The sequence below is a fragment of the Panicum hallii genome, chromosome 8, assembly GCF_002211085.1.
Source record: "Panicum hallii strain FIL2 chromosome 8, PHallii_v3.1, whole genome shotgun sequence".
NCBI lineage: Eukaryota > Viridiplantae > Streptophyta > Magnoliopsida > Poales > Poaceae > Panicum > Panicum hallii.
The window spans coordinates 36,700,250-36,720,512 of record NC_038049.1 but is presented as its reverse complement, the minus strand read 5'-3'; the positions used below and the strand labels follow the sequence as shown (position 1 = coordinate 36,720,512).

General features: G+C 41.5%; 1 protein-coding gene across 1 annotated transcript; it reads left to right on the top strand.

Moving 5' to 3' along the window:
* The first annotated feature begins 3,581 nt into the window (after positions 1–3,581).
* Positions 3,582–11,407, top strand: LOC112872434. Its single transcript, XM_025935505.1, has 2 exons — positions 3,582–4,233; positions 10,324–11,407. The coding sequence occupies exons 1-2, from the start codon at positions 3,658–3,660 to the stop codon at positions 10,999–11,001; spliced, it is 1,254 nt and encodes a 417-aa protein (XP_025791290.1). The 5' UTR covers positions 3,582–3,657; the 3' UTR covers positions 11,002–11,407.
* The last annotated feature ends 8,856 nt before the right edge of the window (positions 11,408–20,263 follow it).

Below are 20,263 nucleotides of genomic sequence, written 5' to 3'. Positions count from 1 at the left end.
ACCAATTTTGCTTAAAGCTGCTCTTACCCTTTGAGGAAGGAAAATTACAACCAATTGGTTGAGTTGGACCCTTAGCTATGGAAGACCTTCTAACTCAGCCCTAATATCCTATAAAATTAATCAATTGGAATATGCAGCCCGGATCGGTAATAATGTGATCCGGCTTGAACTCAGTTATAATAGCTCCACTTTCCACATCCTGTTCAACCTCTTCCAACACATCTGCCATGGCATTTTCAATCTGCTCTTGCCCTTGTTCTGCTGCTACAGCTTTTTCCATCCCCTTTTCCACGGCTGCAACGGCATTTGCAAACTCTTCTTCCTCATCCACTTGTTTTTTAATATCTATTGCAACGTATGAAACATTTGTACCACCCCCAGCCCGGTACTTGGATTTGATGAGCTGCTGGCCCTGGACCAAAAGGTCCTCAAATATGCAATCCACCACAAGCGATTAGTACCATATTTTTTGCATTTTTACCTATTCTATAGTAAGAGTAGTTTAAGTACTTTAATTTCCTATTTTGGGGAGTCTACAATAAAGCGGTAAGCTACTTACATTTATTGAAACAATTATGTAGGCCCACCACTATCGGTGAGTGGCTTTCCAAGTGAACCTAGCCACCAGCCAACAAGCTGAGAACAAAAATTCATCATCCAACATTACTCTTTTGCAACTTTCTTCCATCACAAGTTTTTCTTTGAAAATGTTGCCTAAAGACTTCTCTAGAAAAAATTCATAAACCTTATGACGAAAACTTTCTCGCAACTAACTAAAATTTCATGGAAACATCCATAGAAAAAGGTATTGAAAATACTTCAGAAGGCCTTTTAGAAACTTATTTCCACAAATGTTTTCTAGAATCCTTTTAAATGAGGTTTCTCAAAGAATTTTCCCTAAGCAAAGAGAAAATACACTATGCAAACACGCACAAGTCGGAGAAAAACTAAAATGCCATGAAACAAATATAAATGGACTCAGCTAATGAATGGTTGGCGGCCGTATTTTAATCTCTCTTTACAGCACATCCATGTTTGACCAAAGTCAGTAAGGGAAGTCCCAATATATTTTTTATATTTTCTATTCCCAATATATTTTTTATATTTTCTATTCTAGATCTTTTAAGTCGCTTCCACCGAAAGTTAAACCTAAGCCTGTTAAATGCTATTTCGCTACAACACACCCATGTTTAGAAAAGTAGTGCTATCAGCAGCTTACATCTCTTTTCTACTTTTAGTCACAAGGAGTTGCATACATATACGAGACAGGAGTGAAAGCGTGAAAAAAGATTAAATTATCTTCAAATGCTTATATTTTCTTATTTATATATTGGATTTAGGACCCGTTCGTATATTTTTGTCAATGAAACAAGCCCAATCCGCCCATATTTTGAAACCATATTTTAAAATGCTAAACCAAACTATAAAAAGACATTACTAAACCAAATAAAATGCTGGTGTATTCATTAAAATTGCCTATTGTTATCGCCATAATTTAGCTAGGCCAGAAGATGGACCGCGAGCAAGATGGGCTCAAAGGATAATTGTAATAGCTTGCGAATCGGCCCCCTACGCGGGCGTTTTAAGGTCAGGATTGGCCATGTATCTGGATAGGTGTGTGCGTTTAAATTAGTTTAGATAGAGATAGACAGGATTCATGTCGTAGTCATTTAGGATTGATTAGGAGAGGCAAGTCTCCGGACTATAAATATGTACCTTGGACTACGAATAAATAATAACAATCATTCGCAAATAACTCTCGACGCATCGCCACCCCTGTTCTAGGGTTTCTCTCAGGTAAGTGTCGTGCAGCCCCGATCACGCTTCGCGTGATCGGAGCTGCATCATTCCTGCCTGTTTATCTTTGTGTTTCTCATACTGAAGCATTGTTGATGGCGAGTAACACTAGTTATCTTAACGCCTATAGGGATGCATCGGCTTTTTATTCTATATTCATGCGTTGCTTGCCACCCGTAAGCGTTTAGCTGCCCTCATGCCCGATCTCGGGTGTAAGGGCAGCACCTTGCTCTGTTTTCAATTAATAGATCCAATCTGTCATGGTTAGTCTTTGTTCATCAAAGATTTAGCTTAATATCCGCATGATTAGACCCTTCAAACGAGTTAAATGATCCAGCAGTACGTTTGATGCTTTGTATTAACCTAAAGAGAGATTGTTCCGGGAATCGGCTTTCTATTAGTTTTTAGGCCTCTGTTTAGGTTGTTATTCTGTTATCTTTCGTATTTGTTAGGCTTAGCTACGCATAGGATGTTCCGGTTATACAGTGAAAGCTTAACCGCCGTAGATTGAACTAGCTTATTGGTTACAGAACAGGTTTATATTACCATCGGATATATGGGCTTTGCTTAAATACTTAGATCCGATCTAATACTGGAAGACAATCGGCTCTTTACAGCCGATATCGGGGATCACCCGATAAGCCGATCATGGCTCGGACTAATGTTTGAACGTGTCTATACGTGCAGGAAACTAACTAAAATTATTTCTACACCTTCCTGATCAGGTATAAGGTCACGTGGCACGCCTAACAACCCAGACGTCAGGTCGTGTGCCGAATCCTAGACCGTTGACTGAGGGATCGGGGCTCACCTGCAGTTCCGGGAGCCTCCCGGCTCCTCGTGTTCCCTGTTGTTGCTCGTCGGTAGGTTTTGACCGACATCACCTATATCTTTAACGCAAAAATATTCACTCATTCCACTTAATTATCTAGTCATCTTGTAATGCCTTTGTAGCATCGGTGCTCTCTTCGTACCACGTACATCATTGTCGGACTTAGTTTTCCAACCAACTTACAATAATCAACTTTTTAGAAATACATAAGTATTTTTATAAAAAATCATATGCAGGTTAGAACAAAGATAAAAATATTTTCTACCATGAAGAAATTACCATCTAAATATATGTAAGTAGCTCTTATTTTGAAGGTACCGTTGAGAGCAACACGATGGTTTAATTGGATTTTTAATTCGAATGCTTGCTTTTAAATTCATAAATTCTTTTAGTCTTAAAACCACGTTATATACGATGTGTCATCTAAGTATCTAGTTGTACATGTTTAGTAGTTGTACTTATGGGCACATTTGGTAGGGCTTCTATCAGCCTCAGCTTTAGCTTCACCCGTTTCATAAAAATAGCGTGAAATTATTTTGTAAGTCGAGATAAAAGTAAATCGGGTAAATCTACTTTTCTTGTTTCACCAGTTTTGGCTTCAATAGTGAAGCTGTTTTGGGAGAGCCGTCCCAAACGGCTCCAATGTCCGTGTGGAAAACAGTAGTGAAAATGAAGAATATCGCATGTAGAATCTAAGTAAAAAAAGCTTCTAATTTTTTTCGCGCGGAGATCTATGGCCACTTGTTAAATATAGGATTTTTTCATCGTTCTTGGCGAATCATCGCTGCGTACGCAAGCGTAGAACAAAGCGAAGCGCCTTGATTTTAGAAAAAAATAAAAGGAAAAAAGCAGAAAATGTGAGCAAAACGGCATCAACGGACATCAGCGCAGCAGCACGAATCTCCGTGCACGCTGCCCTGCCAGAAGCTCACAGGCCAGCCAAACCCGACACCCTCTCGCCGTCGTCCTCACTGTCCCCCCAGCTCGCTCGCGTTCCCACCTCGTCAGATCTCGCGCGCCCCGCCGCGATGGGCTCCGCGCACTCCTCCCACTCCTCCGTCTCCACCGCCGGCGGCGAAGACGACGACGAGGAGGAGCCCTCAGCCGCGGCTGCCCCCTCCTCCGCGGGCCCGCCGGCGCCGCGGCGGCCCGCGCTCGAGCCGGCGCCAGTGCGCGTGCCCCCGGCGGCGTCCGCGTCCAAGGTGCTGGAGCAGGAGCCCGAGGTGCTGCCGTGCCTAGCCGCGGACTCGCCACTCTCGCCGCAGCCCTCGGCGGCGGGGACCCCCCGCCTGCTCGCGGGCCCCGGTATTAAGGTCTGGGACCCGTGCCACGTCCTCCTCCCGCCCCCGCCCGCGGCGCACGCGGGGAGGCACGCCGACGCCGCCGCGGCAGTGGAGGTCGTGGTGGTCAGCCACGGGGAGTGCGCCGCGGCGATGCGCCCCGACCTCGTCGGCGGCCGGTGGCCGGCCGCGGCCCTCACGGCGCGCGGGGAGCGGCAGGCCCGCGCTCTCGCCGTGTTCCTGCGCTCCCGCGGCGCGAGGCTCGCCGCGGCGTTCGCGTCCCCGCTCGACCGCGCCCGCGCCACCGCGGCGCTCATCTGCCGGGTGAGCACTTCTTGGCTCTCCTCCTGATAGCACATTTTGATTGGGTTGCTACTAATGCGTTTTTGTCTTGGAATGCGCCTGAATTGACTTTGAAAGCTTGTAGATTTGTACATCGTAAGGACAAACTTTGTGGAATTATGAAACCAACATTATGTCTTTTTGCTTGTGCATTGTACTTGTACCCTTCTTCTCGTCTTGTCTTGGAATTTTCCTTATTGTGCTAAATGAATAATCTTATCAAAAAATGTTGACCTCTTGTGATAGACTTTGACATTGTTGTGTCCTGTGTTTGTTCTCTGGGATCGTGCCTTATAATGATGCTGAAAGCCTGAAATCAGTCACTTGGTCTAGCATATGGGCTGGTGGATATTCATCATCTTTGATTCGTCCCTGTTATTGTAGTTCAGGAGAATCGTTTTTTTTTAAGTTCAGGAGTGCATTAGTGTTTATGGAACTGCTGCTGAATGTACTTCTTTGTATGCAAGGGTTCGGTTCCCTTTGGAGATGCAACCCTTCGACTTTCGCACTGATAATGCACGCTAGTTCTCTGATTACATTTTGCAACTGATTGACATAGGTTCTTATGTGATTCTTTTTTGTGAGAAAGCAGCTATGCTATCTTTCAAGCTCTGAAGGTTTCTTTCCATTTTATTTCCCGCTTTGAATGATTTTTTTTATCTTATATCTGAATCTTATTCAGTTCACTTAAGTGGCAAGATAGCGGTTACTGGTAACTTTGAGAGTCTTCAACGTTTCCTATCGTGAAGCTGTATTTGCTTTCATGGCAACGTCAGAACTTTTTGTTGAGAGTCTTCCAGCAAGCTGTGGTGAAACTATGCTGTTATCTGTTATATTGTTCTTAAGAGTGATAAATCTATGCCTCATTCTTACACAAGTAGCAACTAAACCTGCATCTCGCATTAGTGTTCACCTTTGAGCTCTAAATAGTACACTCACCTTCGAGCTCTAAATAGTACACTATGTACTTATTTCAATGCATAGCAGTTTCACATGGATTACCAGTAGGGAGTAGGGAAAACATATGGATACAAATATATTAGAAGGGACCAAGAGGGAATCCCTTTTTTTTTACCCTGTATGTGTTATTAGCCTGACAGGAGTGGCTGTGCTTGTTTGGAGCAGACTGCATCTTTCAAATGACACTAGTATAAATTAGAGCTATATGACAATATTTTGTACCGTACACATAGTAACCTGACATGGATTGTTGTTAGGAAAGTTTCTGAGCTTTTATTGTGGCCTTTATGTAGCTTACTAGCTGAGCCGGGTGCGAAGGGTAAGGAAGCTAGCTGAGCCAACTAGGCATCGTCTAGGTAGTTGGAACGTAGGGTCTCTAACAGGTAAGTTAAGAGAACTAGTCGATGTAGCAATTAGGAGGCGTGTAAATATTCTATGCGTGCAGGAGACTAAATGGAAGGGCCAGAAGGCGAAGGAGGTGGAGGGTTCTGGCTTCAAGCTCTGGTACACGGGGACAACTTCGGGTAGGAATGGTGTAGGCATCTTGATCGATAAGAGCCTTAAGGATGGAGTTGTAGATGTTAGGAGGCAAGGCGACCGGATTATCCTAGTGCGGTTGGTCATTGGAGATTTGGTTCTGAATGTGATCAGTGCCTATTCCCCTCAGTTAGGTCTTAGTGAGAGCTCCAAGAGTCAGTTTTGGGAAGACCTTGATAGCATGGTTAGTACCGTGCCTATCAGTGAGAAGCTCTTCATAGGAGGAGACCTCAATGGCCATGTGGGAGCGACTAATGTAGGATATGAGCGAGTACACGGGGGTTTCGGGTATGGTAGTAGGAATGGGGGGGGGGGGGAGGATGTTTTGAATTTTGCGGTGGCCCACGACCTGCTGTTAGCTAATACCCTCTTTAGAAAGAGGGAGTCCCATCTAGTGACTTTCCATAGTGGACAATACTCGAGCCAAATCAACTTTATCCTTGCTAGGAGAGAGGATAGACGTGCATGCTTAGATTTTAAGGTGATACTTGGGGAGTGTGTTGTCCCCCAACACAAGCTTGTAGTGGCGGATTTTCGTTTTCGGGTACGTGCCCACTGGGACAAACGTGCCAAGATTGCGAGAACGAAGTGGTGGAAGCTTAGAGGGGAAGAGGCACAAACGTTTAAGGAGAGGATGCTAGGCGAGGGGCCTTGGGAAGAAGGAACAGATGTAGATGATATGTGGCTAAAGATGGCGACATGTGTTCGGAAGGTGGCCTCAGAAGTGTCTGGTGTGAGTAGGGGAGGCAAGCAGGAAGTGAAAGAGACTTGGTGGTGGAATGACGAGGTGCAAAGGGCTATTAAGGAGAAGGAGTGTTTCAAACGCCTTCACATCGACAAGAGCGCAACCAACATTGAGGGCTATAGATTAGCGAAGAGGTCTGCAAAGCGAGCTGTAAGTGTAGCGAAAGGTCAGGCTTTTGATGACCTTTATCAACGGCTAGGTACGAAGGAAGGAGAGAAGGACATTTATAGGATCGCTAGGACCCGTGAGAGGAAGACAAGGGACATAAACCAAATCAAATGCATCAAGGATGGGACAGATCGACTTCTGGTGAAGGATGAGGAGATCAAAGACAGATGGCGAGAATACTTCGATAAGTTGTTTAATGGGGAAAATGAGGGTCCTACCTTCGAGTTGGACGACTGATCTGATGATACTAACAGACGCTTTGTGAGGAGGATTCAGGAGGCAGAGATTGGGGAGGCTTTGAAGAGGATGAAGGGAGGTAAAGCGATGGGTCCTGATGGCATCCCCATTGAGGTGTGGAGATGCCTGGGCGAGAGGGCGGTAGTATGGTTAACTAAGCTTTTTAACCTAATTTTCCGGTCAAATAAGATGCCGGAGGAATGGAGGAGAAGTATATTAGTACCGATCTTCAAGAACAAGGGAGATGTTCAAAGTTGTACTAACTACCGGGGGATTAAGTTGATGAGCCATACGATGAAGCTTTGGGAGAGGGTTATCGAGCATCGCCTAAGAAGATTGACAAGGGTGACCCAAAACCAGTTTGGGTTCATGCCTGGGAGGTCGACCATGGAGGCGATTTTCTTAGTACGACAGTTGATGGGGAGATATAGAGAGGAGAAGAAGGACTTACACATGGTCTTTATTGACCTAGAGAAGGCTTATGACAAAGTACCAAGAGACGTCATGTGGTGGGCCTTGGAAAAACACAAAGTCCCAACTAAGTATATTACCCTCATCAAGGATATGTACAAGGATGCGATGACTTGTGTTCGAACATGTGATGGCGATACCAGTGACTTTCCAATTAAAATAGGACTACATCAGGAGTCAGCATTGAGCCCTTATCTATTTGCTTTGGTGATGGATGAGGTCACAAGGGACATACAGGGTGATATCCCTTGGTGTATGCTCTTTGCTGATGATGTGGTGCTAGTTGACGAGAGTAGGGCAGGGGTTAATATGAAGTTGGAGCTGTGGAGACACACGTTAGAGTCGAGGGGGTTCAGACTGAGTAGGACCAAGACCGAGCATATGATGTGCGACTTTAGCCCGACTAGGTATGAGGATGGGGACGTTAGCCTCGAAGGTCAAGTGGTGGCCAAGAATGATACTTTTCGGTATCTAGGATCAATGCTTCAGAAAGATGGAGACATTGATGAAGATGTTAGGCATAGAATTTCAGCCGGTTGGTTGAAGTGGCGGCAGGCTTCTGGCGTCCTCTGTGACAAGAAGGTGCTACAGAGGCTAAAAGGTAAGTTCTATAGAACGGCGATTCGCCCGGCGATGCTATACGGTGCTGAATGTTGGCCTACAAAAAGGCGACATGTCCAGCAACTGAGTGTAGCAGAGATGCGTATGCTGCGTTGGTTCTGCGGGCATACAAGAAGGGATAGAGTCCGGAACGAAGAGATTCGAGATAGGGTCGGGGTGGCACCTATCGAGGAGAAGTTGATTCAACATCGGTTGAGATGGTTTGGACATGTACAACGGAGGCCTCCCGAGGCGCCGGTGCGTAGTGGAGTTTTAAAGCGGGGCGATAATGTAAGGAGAGGTAGAGGTAGACCTGGACTAACTTGGGACGAGACGGTCAAGAGAGATCTTAAGGAGTGGAATATTGCTAAGGAATTAGCTATGGATAGGAGCGCTTGGAAATTAGCAATTAACGTACCTGAACCGTGATCTTTGTTACTTTTTGTTTAACCCCTAATTCTTCCTTTGGCTTGTACCCTTTTTGTGTTTCTTATTCTTGTTTTCTGTGGGTTTCATCTCTAGCCTACCCCAACTTGCTTGGGACAAAAGGCTAAGTTGTTGTTGTTGTTGTTGTTGTTTATGTAGCTTACTGGTAGGTACTTCAATATTTACATGTTTCCTGCTTAACATCTACATTTTTTTATTGGCATTAATGTTGTTTGAGCACGTTACACATTAGGAATTACAGGAATGGCTATGGCGAAAGAAACACTTGATGTAAATGAATATTTAAATTGCATTAAAAAATAATGGTGTGGAAATGTACTGAAAAAACTCGACCAGGGGGAGAGACGTCCCCCTGATTTTCATCTTAAGAAGCTTGTGCCGTGACTCGAACCCGGGCTGGCTCAGCGAACCGCTTCTCTGGCGTGTTCGGCTGACCAGTTGCACCGTGAGTGTTGGCGTGTGGAAATGTACTGCAAATGTAGATTGAATCCTTTGGTGAGATTTTGGTGGGTTTGGTAGAAACTAGTAGTGGTGAATGTGGGGTATCATGAGGGTACTGCATTAGATACAAGTCTGCAACTGAACCTAGCTGAGATGATGGTCCAGCAGCTTTGCTTCTGCAATCTGCATATTATGTTTTTCTTGGAGAGTTGATTTCTGCTTATGCATTCCTGTTTATTTGTGCATTTGAAATCTTTACTCTTTATTCTCTGAACTAACTTCTTTTGGGGGGATTGCCTCTTCTTGTTGTGGACTTAAATTCATTTAAGAATGGTCGTTTAGGATTTGAATGAAGGGTCATGTACTGTACATTTATTATAGGACGTATTGCTCTTAAACAATGAGTACTTCTGAATTATCAAAACAGTAACTTGTTCCTTTTCAGTGTATTCCCTTATTTCGGGGGCCTACAGCCATTTGGGTTAGCTGTGATGGGAAACTGGTGACATTCCCCAACCTAGCATCCAAGTCACTGCAATCAAAATATTTCCATTTTTGGAACAGTGAACTTAAAAATTCATAAGATTTCTATCCTCTAAGAGTATCTTTCTGTTACAGATTACATTGAACAACTGGCCTGGTTCTTGACAATCAATTGCAACTAATAAACTAAAAAATTTACGAGTTCTCCTGGAACCTTTTATGGAAACTTTTGCCTCTAAATTTGATTCAAACTGTACCACAGTTTTGTAGAACAGATGATACCTTATACCTTAAAATGGCATTCCTCAAATGCAGACATACTGAAGTGTATATCGGATTCTATGATGTGTTGCTGTTTTGCTTCAAAGTTGTTCGAAACATCGGATGCCGGTAATGTTGGACTCTTTAAACATCAAAACATTATTTTCAGACTTTTGACTCTGGCTTGATATGTTATGTGCTGAATATGTTGCTTGTTTCACGGTTAAATCAATCTGTTACAAACTTTTAATGATCTATTGTTTGTTTTCTGTGATATTTTAATAATATCTTGTATCTGTGTTATCATCTCTCTTAAACTGTCAATGGTCGTCCCTTTTCTTCTATTAGCCAATGAGTTCTGAGTGTTACACCATAAAGCCTTTCATCTTATGATAGCAACTCCTTCAATCTGGGTGTAAAGTTCATTGCTTTTAGACATGTCTTAAGTCTGCGTCAGTAAATGAAAGCTTTCATGAAATAGACTTTGTTATAATATGGAATTGAACTGGGACCTTTACAGGTTTTTATACAATACCCTTGTGCACTTAAATCAGTTTGTTATTCTATTATGCAAATGACAGTTGCATACTATTTCTGGGACAACAAAATTATTGCATATAACTTCTAGGCACAGCTGTTTCCTCCCTTAGACAACACACATTTCTTTTTACTTTTATTTTGACTGGTTTGCAGTTTGTAATATTTTTTATGCTAATCTGCAGGAACTTGATTTCCCGGAGGAGCAGATTCAACTATCAGATTCTCTGACTGAGATGAGCCAAGGTCAGTGGGAGGGCTGCCCAAAGTCAGAAATTTATACTCCAGAAATGGTCAATCTGATGGAGAGCTCCCAACCTGATTTCTCAGCACCATCTGGTGAGTCCCTCAGGCAGGTACAGTTTCGGATGATGGAATTCCTCAACCGGACCATCCTAAGGCTACCAGAAAAGGTAGCAATGGGGGACACACTATCACAACAAAATGAGCCCAAAGGGTTCTCTCGACAGAGCTCCAGCAATTCTGTCCAAGATGGTCCTCCTTGGGATCTGCTGTACAGGCTCAACCGACATAGCCTCCAAAAAAAGAAATCTGGGAAGAGCCGGCTCCAATTTGTCACTTCAGGGGACAATGATCCTGAGGATGACTTCTCCCCTAAAGATATAAACCAGAGGCATCTCCTTCATGAAGGAAGTTTAGGGAGTTCTGTAGCCACCTCCATTGCGATTTTCAGCCATGCGACCCCCATTCGTTGTCTGATTGCAGGTCTGCTGGATTGCAATCCTATGATGTCACAGAGAATATGTATAGACGATTCCTCGGTTACAGTTCTTGAGCATTCATCGAGAACAGGGTGGCAAATAAAAAGGCTGAACGATACTGCGCATCTCAGGCTTCTCTAGGTGCAAGATGCCATGCTGTTCAGTGAGAACATAACTGACGCGTGTATCAGTGCAAGAATTTATCAAAGATTCTGCAAATCAGATGCTCATGCCATCAGAAGTGTAGTCTCATCACTGTATTTCATTTGTATCTATGGCAATATCTCTACGCCAGGAAGAGAGGTTGGCCTGTAACGGTATTGTGCTATGTTTGTTGTTATTCTTTTTTTTTCTAATTATTTATCAAGTGTAATTTCCAGCTGAATCTATCCCCATTTTTTTGGGTGGGTGGTTAGTGGGGGCATATTTCAATGCATTATTCTTTTTGGGCCAAATATTTCGTGAGTTTCACATATTGTGTATCCTTGAGGCGAGGGTGGTATGCAAAAAGCAGTCCATCGAATTTTGGGCGTAACTGCCAATGGTATACTGAGTTGTACTTTGCACACGAATATTACCTACAAGCTTATCATTTGCAAATTGTTTTCTATGGATTTCAACATTATACAGCTTTGCGAAATGGCATCTAGCCGAGTGGTTAGAGCAACTGGTCTGGATTCGACTCCCATGGGATGGGAGCGAATTAAACGGTTTTGAAATAGAAAAATATATAAAAAAGGTGGGGACTTCCCCTACTGACTTTGATAAAAAAAAATATTATACAACTTGTCGATAGCAGAGTTTCTTCTAAATTTGTTTTCTAATCTTTGAGTAAATATTCTTTGTAATGTGTCTTTCTTTTTTCTCGTTTTGTTTTATTTTCTTTCTTACTTTTATTCCTTTTTCTATTTTATAATTCTGAAGATATTTTTTTGGTATATAATCTCTGCTAAATTTTTGTGGTTACTTAGTATATTCCCATTTTAGAAGCACTCATCTTTTCGCTATTCCTTGGATTAGGTGCTGCTAGTGGCCCATATTTAAACAGAAGCATTTGTAGGAATCGTCCCATATTGCTTGTTAAGGGTGAGGTTAGTCAACATATAAATGAAAGTGTCAAATGCATTCCAACCCTTGGATTAAACCTTTTACGTAAATAAGGACAAAAGCGTAAGCGGGTTAGTGCGAGCGTATATTTTACTCAACATGCGAGTGTGTGTTTATTCATGATGTGGACGCGTCGTGTGGATCCATTTGTTTGTGATGCATACTCATATGTCCGGACCTTGGTATATGATTGTCGATTCATCTATTTGGATAAGAATCACCAACACTAACCCATGGTTTTCAATCTTACCTGAAGAATCAATCCAAAGTCAGACACATATTTCATCTCATAAACCCTAACTATAAGATAGACAACATAAGCAAAGGGTAAACTGCATCAAAAAAACATGTTAGATATCCTAATCTAATATTATTAGAATATCATTTAAAATGATTAGAAATGCTAATTTGAAAGGGCAACATGATTAGAAAATGCTATTTTGAAAGGGCATTTATAAGATAAATAGAAAATCTGATTTAAAAACCTAATTAGAGCATAATTAATCATCTAATTCACTTTAACTACAAAGTAATACTCCCCCATTCAAGAATATAGCTAGGTTGGAGTTCCAAGTGCTAATAAAATCAGCCAACGGTCCATAATACCATTCTGTCGTCCCCGTTTTCACGTAGCCATCCGCTCATGCTTTATGTCCCTCTGTGTTGCCGCACCCACACTGCCTTTCTAACGTGCCCAAATTTTTTTGAACGTGCATGCAAAAAAGACCCGAAGGGTCAAACTCCTTTTTAAACATGGATGCAAAAAAATTCCTTTTTAACGTGGTGGAATGTAATCTATTGGAAGGAAATGATGCCATGAACAAACCATGTATGCATTCATGTCAGGTGTGCATGGAGTTGCCACATATTTAATGATGGGCATATTCGACCTTCTAGTGCTCCTTATTTTTTTAGTGCTCCTTATTTTTTTTTCTTAAAAGAGCTAAATATAGCTATATTCTGGGGCTGAGGAAACCATTATAAGAATCATGATCGACGACCATAAATTAACAACGACACCACATATGTGATCATTACATTGTATTTTTCATGAATCCGAGGCAATGAGAACCATACGAGGGCCACCATGTGCTCCTGTCGTCGTTCTCCTCTCTCCTGTGGTCGCAGTTAAATCCACAACTCCATAATGCTAACTATTTAAATCTAATCTATCTCTCCTGGGTACAAAGGGAAAATGGCGATTGACCTCTCTCCCTTTTATCCAATAGTGCTCAGCCCTCATTGTAATTCCCCGAGGGAAAATATGCAACCAACTTCTCGCGTTGAACGGGTCCGCATACGCATATCATATCTCTTCGGAGGAGGGATAAAAGAATGGTCCCCCAGACCCCCTTCAAAGAAATGGAATGGAATAATATTTGAGGCAGCTATAAAAAGGTTAGGAAGGCTCAAACACTTTCATCCTAACTTCATGTAAAATGGTAACCGGGAGGCGCAACATTTCGAGCAACACAGAATAAAAGCTATCCCTCACCCCCTAAACTTGCAAAGTGATGCTAAACCACCCACACCACAACAACAATTTAGCCACTTAGGTCACCAACAACTATTAGAGGATATAGTAAAATGGCAACAGGCACAAAATATCCGTGTGCCCGTGCATAGAAACTCGACGGACATGGATATGGGTTTGGATTTATGCCCGTGGGCACGGGCACGGGTATGATCTTAAACTCGACGGATAATCTGCTAACGGGTTTGAAAAAATGATATCCACATTTGTAAACCCGCCAAACCCGATTTAGTGGCTGACATGTGGGTCCTAAATCCCGAATATATAAACTTTATTTAGGGTTTCTGAAAGTGCATCTAGGCTCCTAGTGGGTTTTGGTGAATTAAATGACACCACGATTAAAGAACTAATCATCTTGTTGAGCATATGAGCAGAAATTGATTGTCATAGCAATGGAATATTTGTAATGAAAGATATTGAAAGTAAAGATAAAAAGCCCATATGACAAGACTTGTGGCTAGACTATAATTAAAGTGATGATATTGACAAGCAATGAATACTATATGATTTGAGTCATGTGTTTGATGTTAACTATTTATTCTCATATCCAAATGAAGCTTGTTGACAAAGTCATAGCACTAGAAGGGAATTTCTTGTGAAGAAATGGATAATCTATCAATAGAAGATATAAGTTGCAAAGAATTATGAAGAATGAATTTCATGGATGATTTAATTGTGATACAAACTTTTATGGAGCTCTATGTGATGCGAGCATGAAGGGTTGGAATCCTTGGATAGTGTTTCAAGTGACTAAGTTTAGAGAAGGATAATGGGTTTGTACCGAGGAACCAACGCTAGGGTGAAGAAACTTTCTTTGGATTTAACTTAAAGAATCTTGGTCATATATGGTATTCATGTTAGCAAGTATCAATCCTTCGTAAAACATTTTGTGAAGGTAGTGATTTGAATGAGAAGTGGATTTCATTCAAAGATCAAGGTTCAAGTCATTAGCTCAAGAAAGATGTGCTCAAAGTAAGGAACATAGTTGGTTGCACCCCTCACGTTGAGTTTGACCAAGACACGGCTTAGTACACTTTTGAGAAGCTCAAGAGATTGAAATGTAATCTACCTTTGATCTTGAGCACAGGCATGCCGTACTATCAGTGCATTATATTGTGTTTTGGTTTAGTCTTAGTGCTCAAGTAACCCAAGTGAGTTGAGAGAGACACAAAAGCCTCAAGTGCATATTGGTTAGAACTAACATGGGCAACCCGGAAGTTCCGGATTTTGCATACGTGGCACTAACGGCTAGTTGGTTTGAAAAATTCGGAAGTTTCGGGTTCTAACGGTTACTAACAGCTAGTTTCTTTGGATCTAGCTTTTTATACCCTTGAGCCCCCTCCTTTGTGGGCTACTGTTCTAGGCATTGTTTAGCTGCTTGTTGGTCATCCTAAGAAAGCATTATAGCCTTATTGAGCTCTCCACAACCTCTCTTTGTGAGATTGTGTGATTTTTTAATATCCTTGAGTTGGGTTTGAGAGAGTGAATGCTTGAGAGCACTAAAGAGCACAGCAAACTTTGAGCATTTGAGTTTGGCCAAAATCATATGTTTCGCATTCGTTACTCTTGGAGCCTTAGGTTCCTAGACGGCTAGGTGTTGCCTGGCGAGCACCCAATTGTGTGAGTTGTTGTGAGAAGTTTGTAAAGGTCGATTTCCACCTCCGCAAGGGAAGGGAATCAAGATAGTGGAAGGCTAAGGTGTGCTTGTGTAGCGCATTGGTGAGGAGGCTTCGCGGAGCACCTCAAACGGACAGCAGGACTCACTGAGCTTGTGTAGAGCATGCAGTGAATCCGAACTTCGGTAAAAATCCTTGTCTCAATTGTGTTTGATATTATCTTGCGGATTTGAGAAGCTCTCCATTGGACATTTATTATCTTGGAGAGATTGTTTTGATTTGTGTGCAGGAACTGTGTGGATCTGCTCAAGAAGCTTTACTGAGTCTCCTCTACATTGGGGTTTGAACTTGTATCCATTTACTCGCATTCGATTTGTTGTGTTCACTCTACTCTGTGTGAACCTAGAGATTCCGGTTTGTAAAACCCGAAAGTTCCGAGTTCACCTACCGCTCTGCTCAAATCCGGAAGTTTTGGATTTGTAAAACCGGAAGTTCTAGTTTTGGCAGGCAGTGAATTTTATCCGTTGTTTTAAAGTGAAAATTTGTAGGTGCGCCTATTCATCCCCGCTCTAGGCGATGTCACAGGCCTTACAATTGGTATCAGAGCTTGGCTTCACATCAAATCTTAACCGCCGTGAAGAAAGATATCGACGCCTAATGAGGTACTCTTTGAGCCACTCGTAAGTGATGGCTCCAACTAGCTTCTTGGTCTGCTCATGTACTTAATGCGTTCAGGACCATGGGTCTAACTATTGAGCGTATTTTAGTTGCTAGTATTCTTCCTCCAAAGTCTGGTATTGACCATATTGATTAGGCCAATATCACTCAAGAGAAGTTGGATTGCACGCAATTCAATGCTTGTGTTACTAACTTGTTACGGAGTATTCTTTGTGAAGATATTCAGGATACTATCTTTGAGATGAAAGAAATATCTCACGACGCACATCTTATTTAGACCACTCTCAAGGATATATATGATGATGCCAAATGTGATTTTCAAATACAAGAAGTTAGTGAGTCTGTTGAGGGTTGCACAACATCATCAGAAACTGAACCTCAAATGACAGCAAGCAAGATTCAAGAAGGCAAAGATTCTGTAGAGAGAGACTTCACCTTTGTTGTTGCTATATACCTGGAGGTTCTGGATATGAAACCCAGAAGTTCCGGATCTGGCAGAGAGACTGAGAGACACCGGCCAGTGAAGAGTCCACCTCTGCAGGTCATTTTGGTTCACATCCTATTCAACATCAATATTTCATGGCTAAAGAAGATGAATCAGATTCGGATAGTGATAGTGATGATGAAGAACTTGTGAGCGAACTTAGAAAAATGAGCAATGGAAGTCAAACAACAATCATTGAGATAATGAAAAAGGCAATGAAGCAAGATCAAGATATTCAAAGACAAGAGAAGCTTTTCAGTGACAAAGATGTAGAAATTAAATCTCCTGCTCTAGTAGAAAAGAAGAATCAAGCCCTCACGGCTCAAGTGGATGAGCTCACTAGCAAGCATATGGATTTGCAAGCTCTTCATATGGAACTCAAATGCTCTAATGAAAAGCTTGTGGAATCATATGCCATACTAGAAGTAGCTCATGAGGTTATGACTACAATGATGAAATCTTGTCAACCAATTGACAACACTTGCTCACATAATGGTAATAAAGAAAAATAATCTTGGTTTGATCAAGCTACTGTAGAAGATTGTAATGATAACCTAGTTCAAGAGAATGAAGTGCTCAAGAAGAAGTTGAGAGGCTTTCAAAGGATTTGACAAAGATGAAAGGTAAGAGTGTAGTACAACCTTCTCAAGATAACCGTGAAATCATGGTGAAGAAGCTTGAGAAGGGATCAACCGTGCAAAGCCCATTCAATCAAGTACACAAATCCAACAAGAGCAAGCCTCAAGCAAAAAAGAAGAATTTGGATCATATCAAATGTTTGAAGTGCTCCAACATGGGACATTATGCTTCAATGTGCTCAATCAAGCTAGAAGGCTAGTAAACACTCTCCAAAAGATAAAGAAGCCTTGCCAAGAGAAGATGTTTTGACTGTTACAGAAAGAGACATAAAATTGCAACTTGTCCAAGCAAGTTAAAAACACTACCTAGCAAAACTGGAAGTTTCGGGTTTGCTAAACTGGAAGTTCCGAGTTTGGCTGTGCAGCACCACTACAAGCTGAACAAAGGCTTCAATAAAGCACAAGAAAAGTATTTGGAGAGGAAGGCTGTCAGAAACAATGAGAACAAGTTAGCAAGCAACCTCAAGCACAAAGTGTGTTACACATGTCGAGGAAAAGGACATCTTGGTAAGGATTGTCCAAATGGTAACACTTCTAAGCCTAACTTGGTTAACAACATTCATATATAGCTTAGGAGATCCCATGATGACTCTTGTACAGGTAGGATGATAAAGTCATCAACTACTCAGCCAAAAGCCAGTTGGGTCCCCAAATCTTTGTTGACTAACCTTTGTGGATCCAACATAAGTTGGGTACCAAAATATGCTTGAGAGAATTAGCGAGTACTTAGAGAGGCACTGAAGGCTTGGCAAAACTTGAGAAGAGCTTCATCATGTTAATACTATCTCAAGTTTGGTTTTCTCATCTCTCGTCTTGAAAAATTGCTCAATGCATCTACATTGATCTACATCATACCTCAATGTTAATACTATCTCAAGTCGAAATCAAATTGATCTACATCATACCTCAATGCATCTCTGGTAACAAGTACCTCCCCTATAGCTATCTAGCTTCCTACGTTTGAGATTGCTTTGTGTGATTTCAAGTATAGGATCTAGTTAGCTCTTGTGTCAATTTGATAAATTTATATAATACGACACATGATGCTCTTAACAAGCTCTGTGGTGGAGCTAGTTTTTCTTGATGATACAGGAAAATCTACAAGCAACAAATAATCAAGAAAGGTCAAGAGTTCTCAGAAATCACTCAGTCAGAGGGATGCTAGTAAACCCGGAAGTTCCGATTTATCTTTTCCAGAAGTTCTGAATTCTGCCTGAAGGGCAAAACTGAGATATCATAAAGGCTAACTGTTATGTGCTTAAAAGGAATTTATCTATAGTGTTTGATATTCACATAACAAAGCACAGCGAGCATTTCTTGACCAATTTTTATTTGTCATAGTATTTTTGTTTGACTTGACCAAAATATGAAATAAGCCTCCTCTAGTGTCTTAGATGATAGAAAGTGCACATCTCAAGTACTCCATCCTTGATGCACATATTAAGGGGGAGATAATTTCATATCTTGTGTCATTAGATTTAACCTTGATTTCAAGACTTCATGTGTGTAGAGTAAATGGAAATATATTCTTGAAAGAACGAGGTTTTATCGTGAGTATGCTACTTGACTTTAAGGTCATCAATCCAACATGAAATGGTGTTTCTGAACTCTAATTCAGATTGTTCACCTCTATGTGTGGCTACTCTCCATAATATGGCTTAAATTCCTTAGTTGGTCTTAATTGATCAAAAGATGCACACTTACTTGCCTTCCACATATATATGTGTGCATTACACTTTTGTGAGGAATTTAGTCCATGTTATGAGGCTTCATTATTTGGTGGCTCATTCCTTCCACACTCAAAAGCTATCAAACATAAAGCTAGGGCTTGTACTACTAATGGTTATCTCTTGTCTTTGTGAGTTTCTCATAATTTATCAAGAAAGAGATTACGAGTGGTACGAATAGTACATAAGTGCAAGCCTAAATATGAAATCCTTCTATTGTGAAGAATAAGGGATCTCAAGGGCCAAGGTATGTACAACTCCTGTATATGTGCATTGCTCTTTGCATCTAGGCCCTTTACATGCTACTGTGTGCATGTTTTGCATGAAGCAATTTCATATCTTTAGTGTGCCTTTAGATATTTGGTTGATACCTTCATCCATTTGACTTAGAATTAAGAGAACTTTAAGATCTTGTAAGGTATGAGCTAAATATGCTAAGGATGGTGCTTGACTTGAATTTTTGAATGCTTGAGTGGTTTAGGATAGATTTTTTAAAAATCTAACTAGTATACTAGGTGTGTGCTTTTTGGAAAATTATTCAGTTTTTGGTCTTTATGACCATGTCAAGTCATATTGTGGTTATGGTTACCTTTGATTGACGACGGTTAACCACAAGTGACAAGACTCTCTCAAGTCCATAGGATCTAATTAAATCCTATCTCAAGGGCTATATGTTGGAAATTCTATCTCATCTCCAAATCCTTGTGCAAATCCGAAATCTAGGCTAGGGTTCCGATTCTAATTGGATATCCAAAGTTCTGGAACACACATTCTCCAAGAAAAATGAACACATCCCTCAAATTCTCAAAAATTTCAGTTGTACCCCAGGATCAAGTGAAACCCGGAAGTTCCAAGTTCTACAACCCGGAAGTTCCAAATTTCAACAGGTATATCCCTGTTGAGCCCGTGAATTACCCCTTCCTCTCTTATTCTCACTCCCACATCTCAATCCAACCCTATACTGTTTGAGAGAGGCGACATTGGGGCGATTTGGAGGTTTGGCCAAGGATTTCAAGGAGTGAAGGGCGATTCTTGGTGGTTCCATTCCAGAAATTCCGGATCCCTCTTCCGAATTCTATTTCAAATCATTTCCACCATGAGTCAAGGTACAAAATCAATGTCATTACCCGATCTCCTTATCTAGGGTTGCTCTCTTCGCTTCCTCTGGTAGATCAGCTACATTTACACCCTAGATGTTGCTCCAAGTGATGGATTCAAGTTTCCATGGTTGATTTTGCTAGGACATGAACTAGGGTCTCTCTGCAGAACCCGGAAGTTCCGGGTTTCACAACTCGAAAGTTCTGGATTGTGTAGAGATCCCCTGTTTCATGGCCATCCGCAAGATAAATCATGCATAAAGTTCATGGAGTAGTTTTATATCTCAGTCTATGCCATCTAGAGAATTTCTCCTTATATTCCTGAATGTTTGGGTGTCTCTGTGCATACTCGGAAGTTCCAGGTATCACAACTCAGAAGTTCCGGATATACATAGAGAACACACAATCTGTTTATATCACTCAATTTCTCTAGTCATTCTGCTCGAGTCATTCATGCCCTAAATTCTTGATATCTTGTCTGATCATAAAACTTTCAGAAGGTGATGAGAGATTCGTTCTTCG

Excerpts from the sequence above, each read along its gene's own strand:
- LOC112872434 (XM_025935505.1), top strand. The coding sequence starts at position 3,658 with ATGGGCTCCGCGCACTCCTCCCACTCCTCCGTCTCCACCGCCGGCGGC. Across the intron at positions 4,234-10,323 it reads CCGCGGCGCTCATCTGCCGG|GAACTTGATTTCCCGGAGGA; the intron begins GTGAGCACTTCT and ends GCTAATCTGCAG.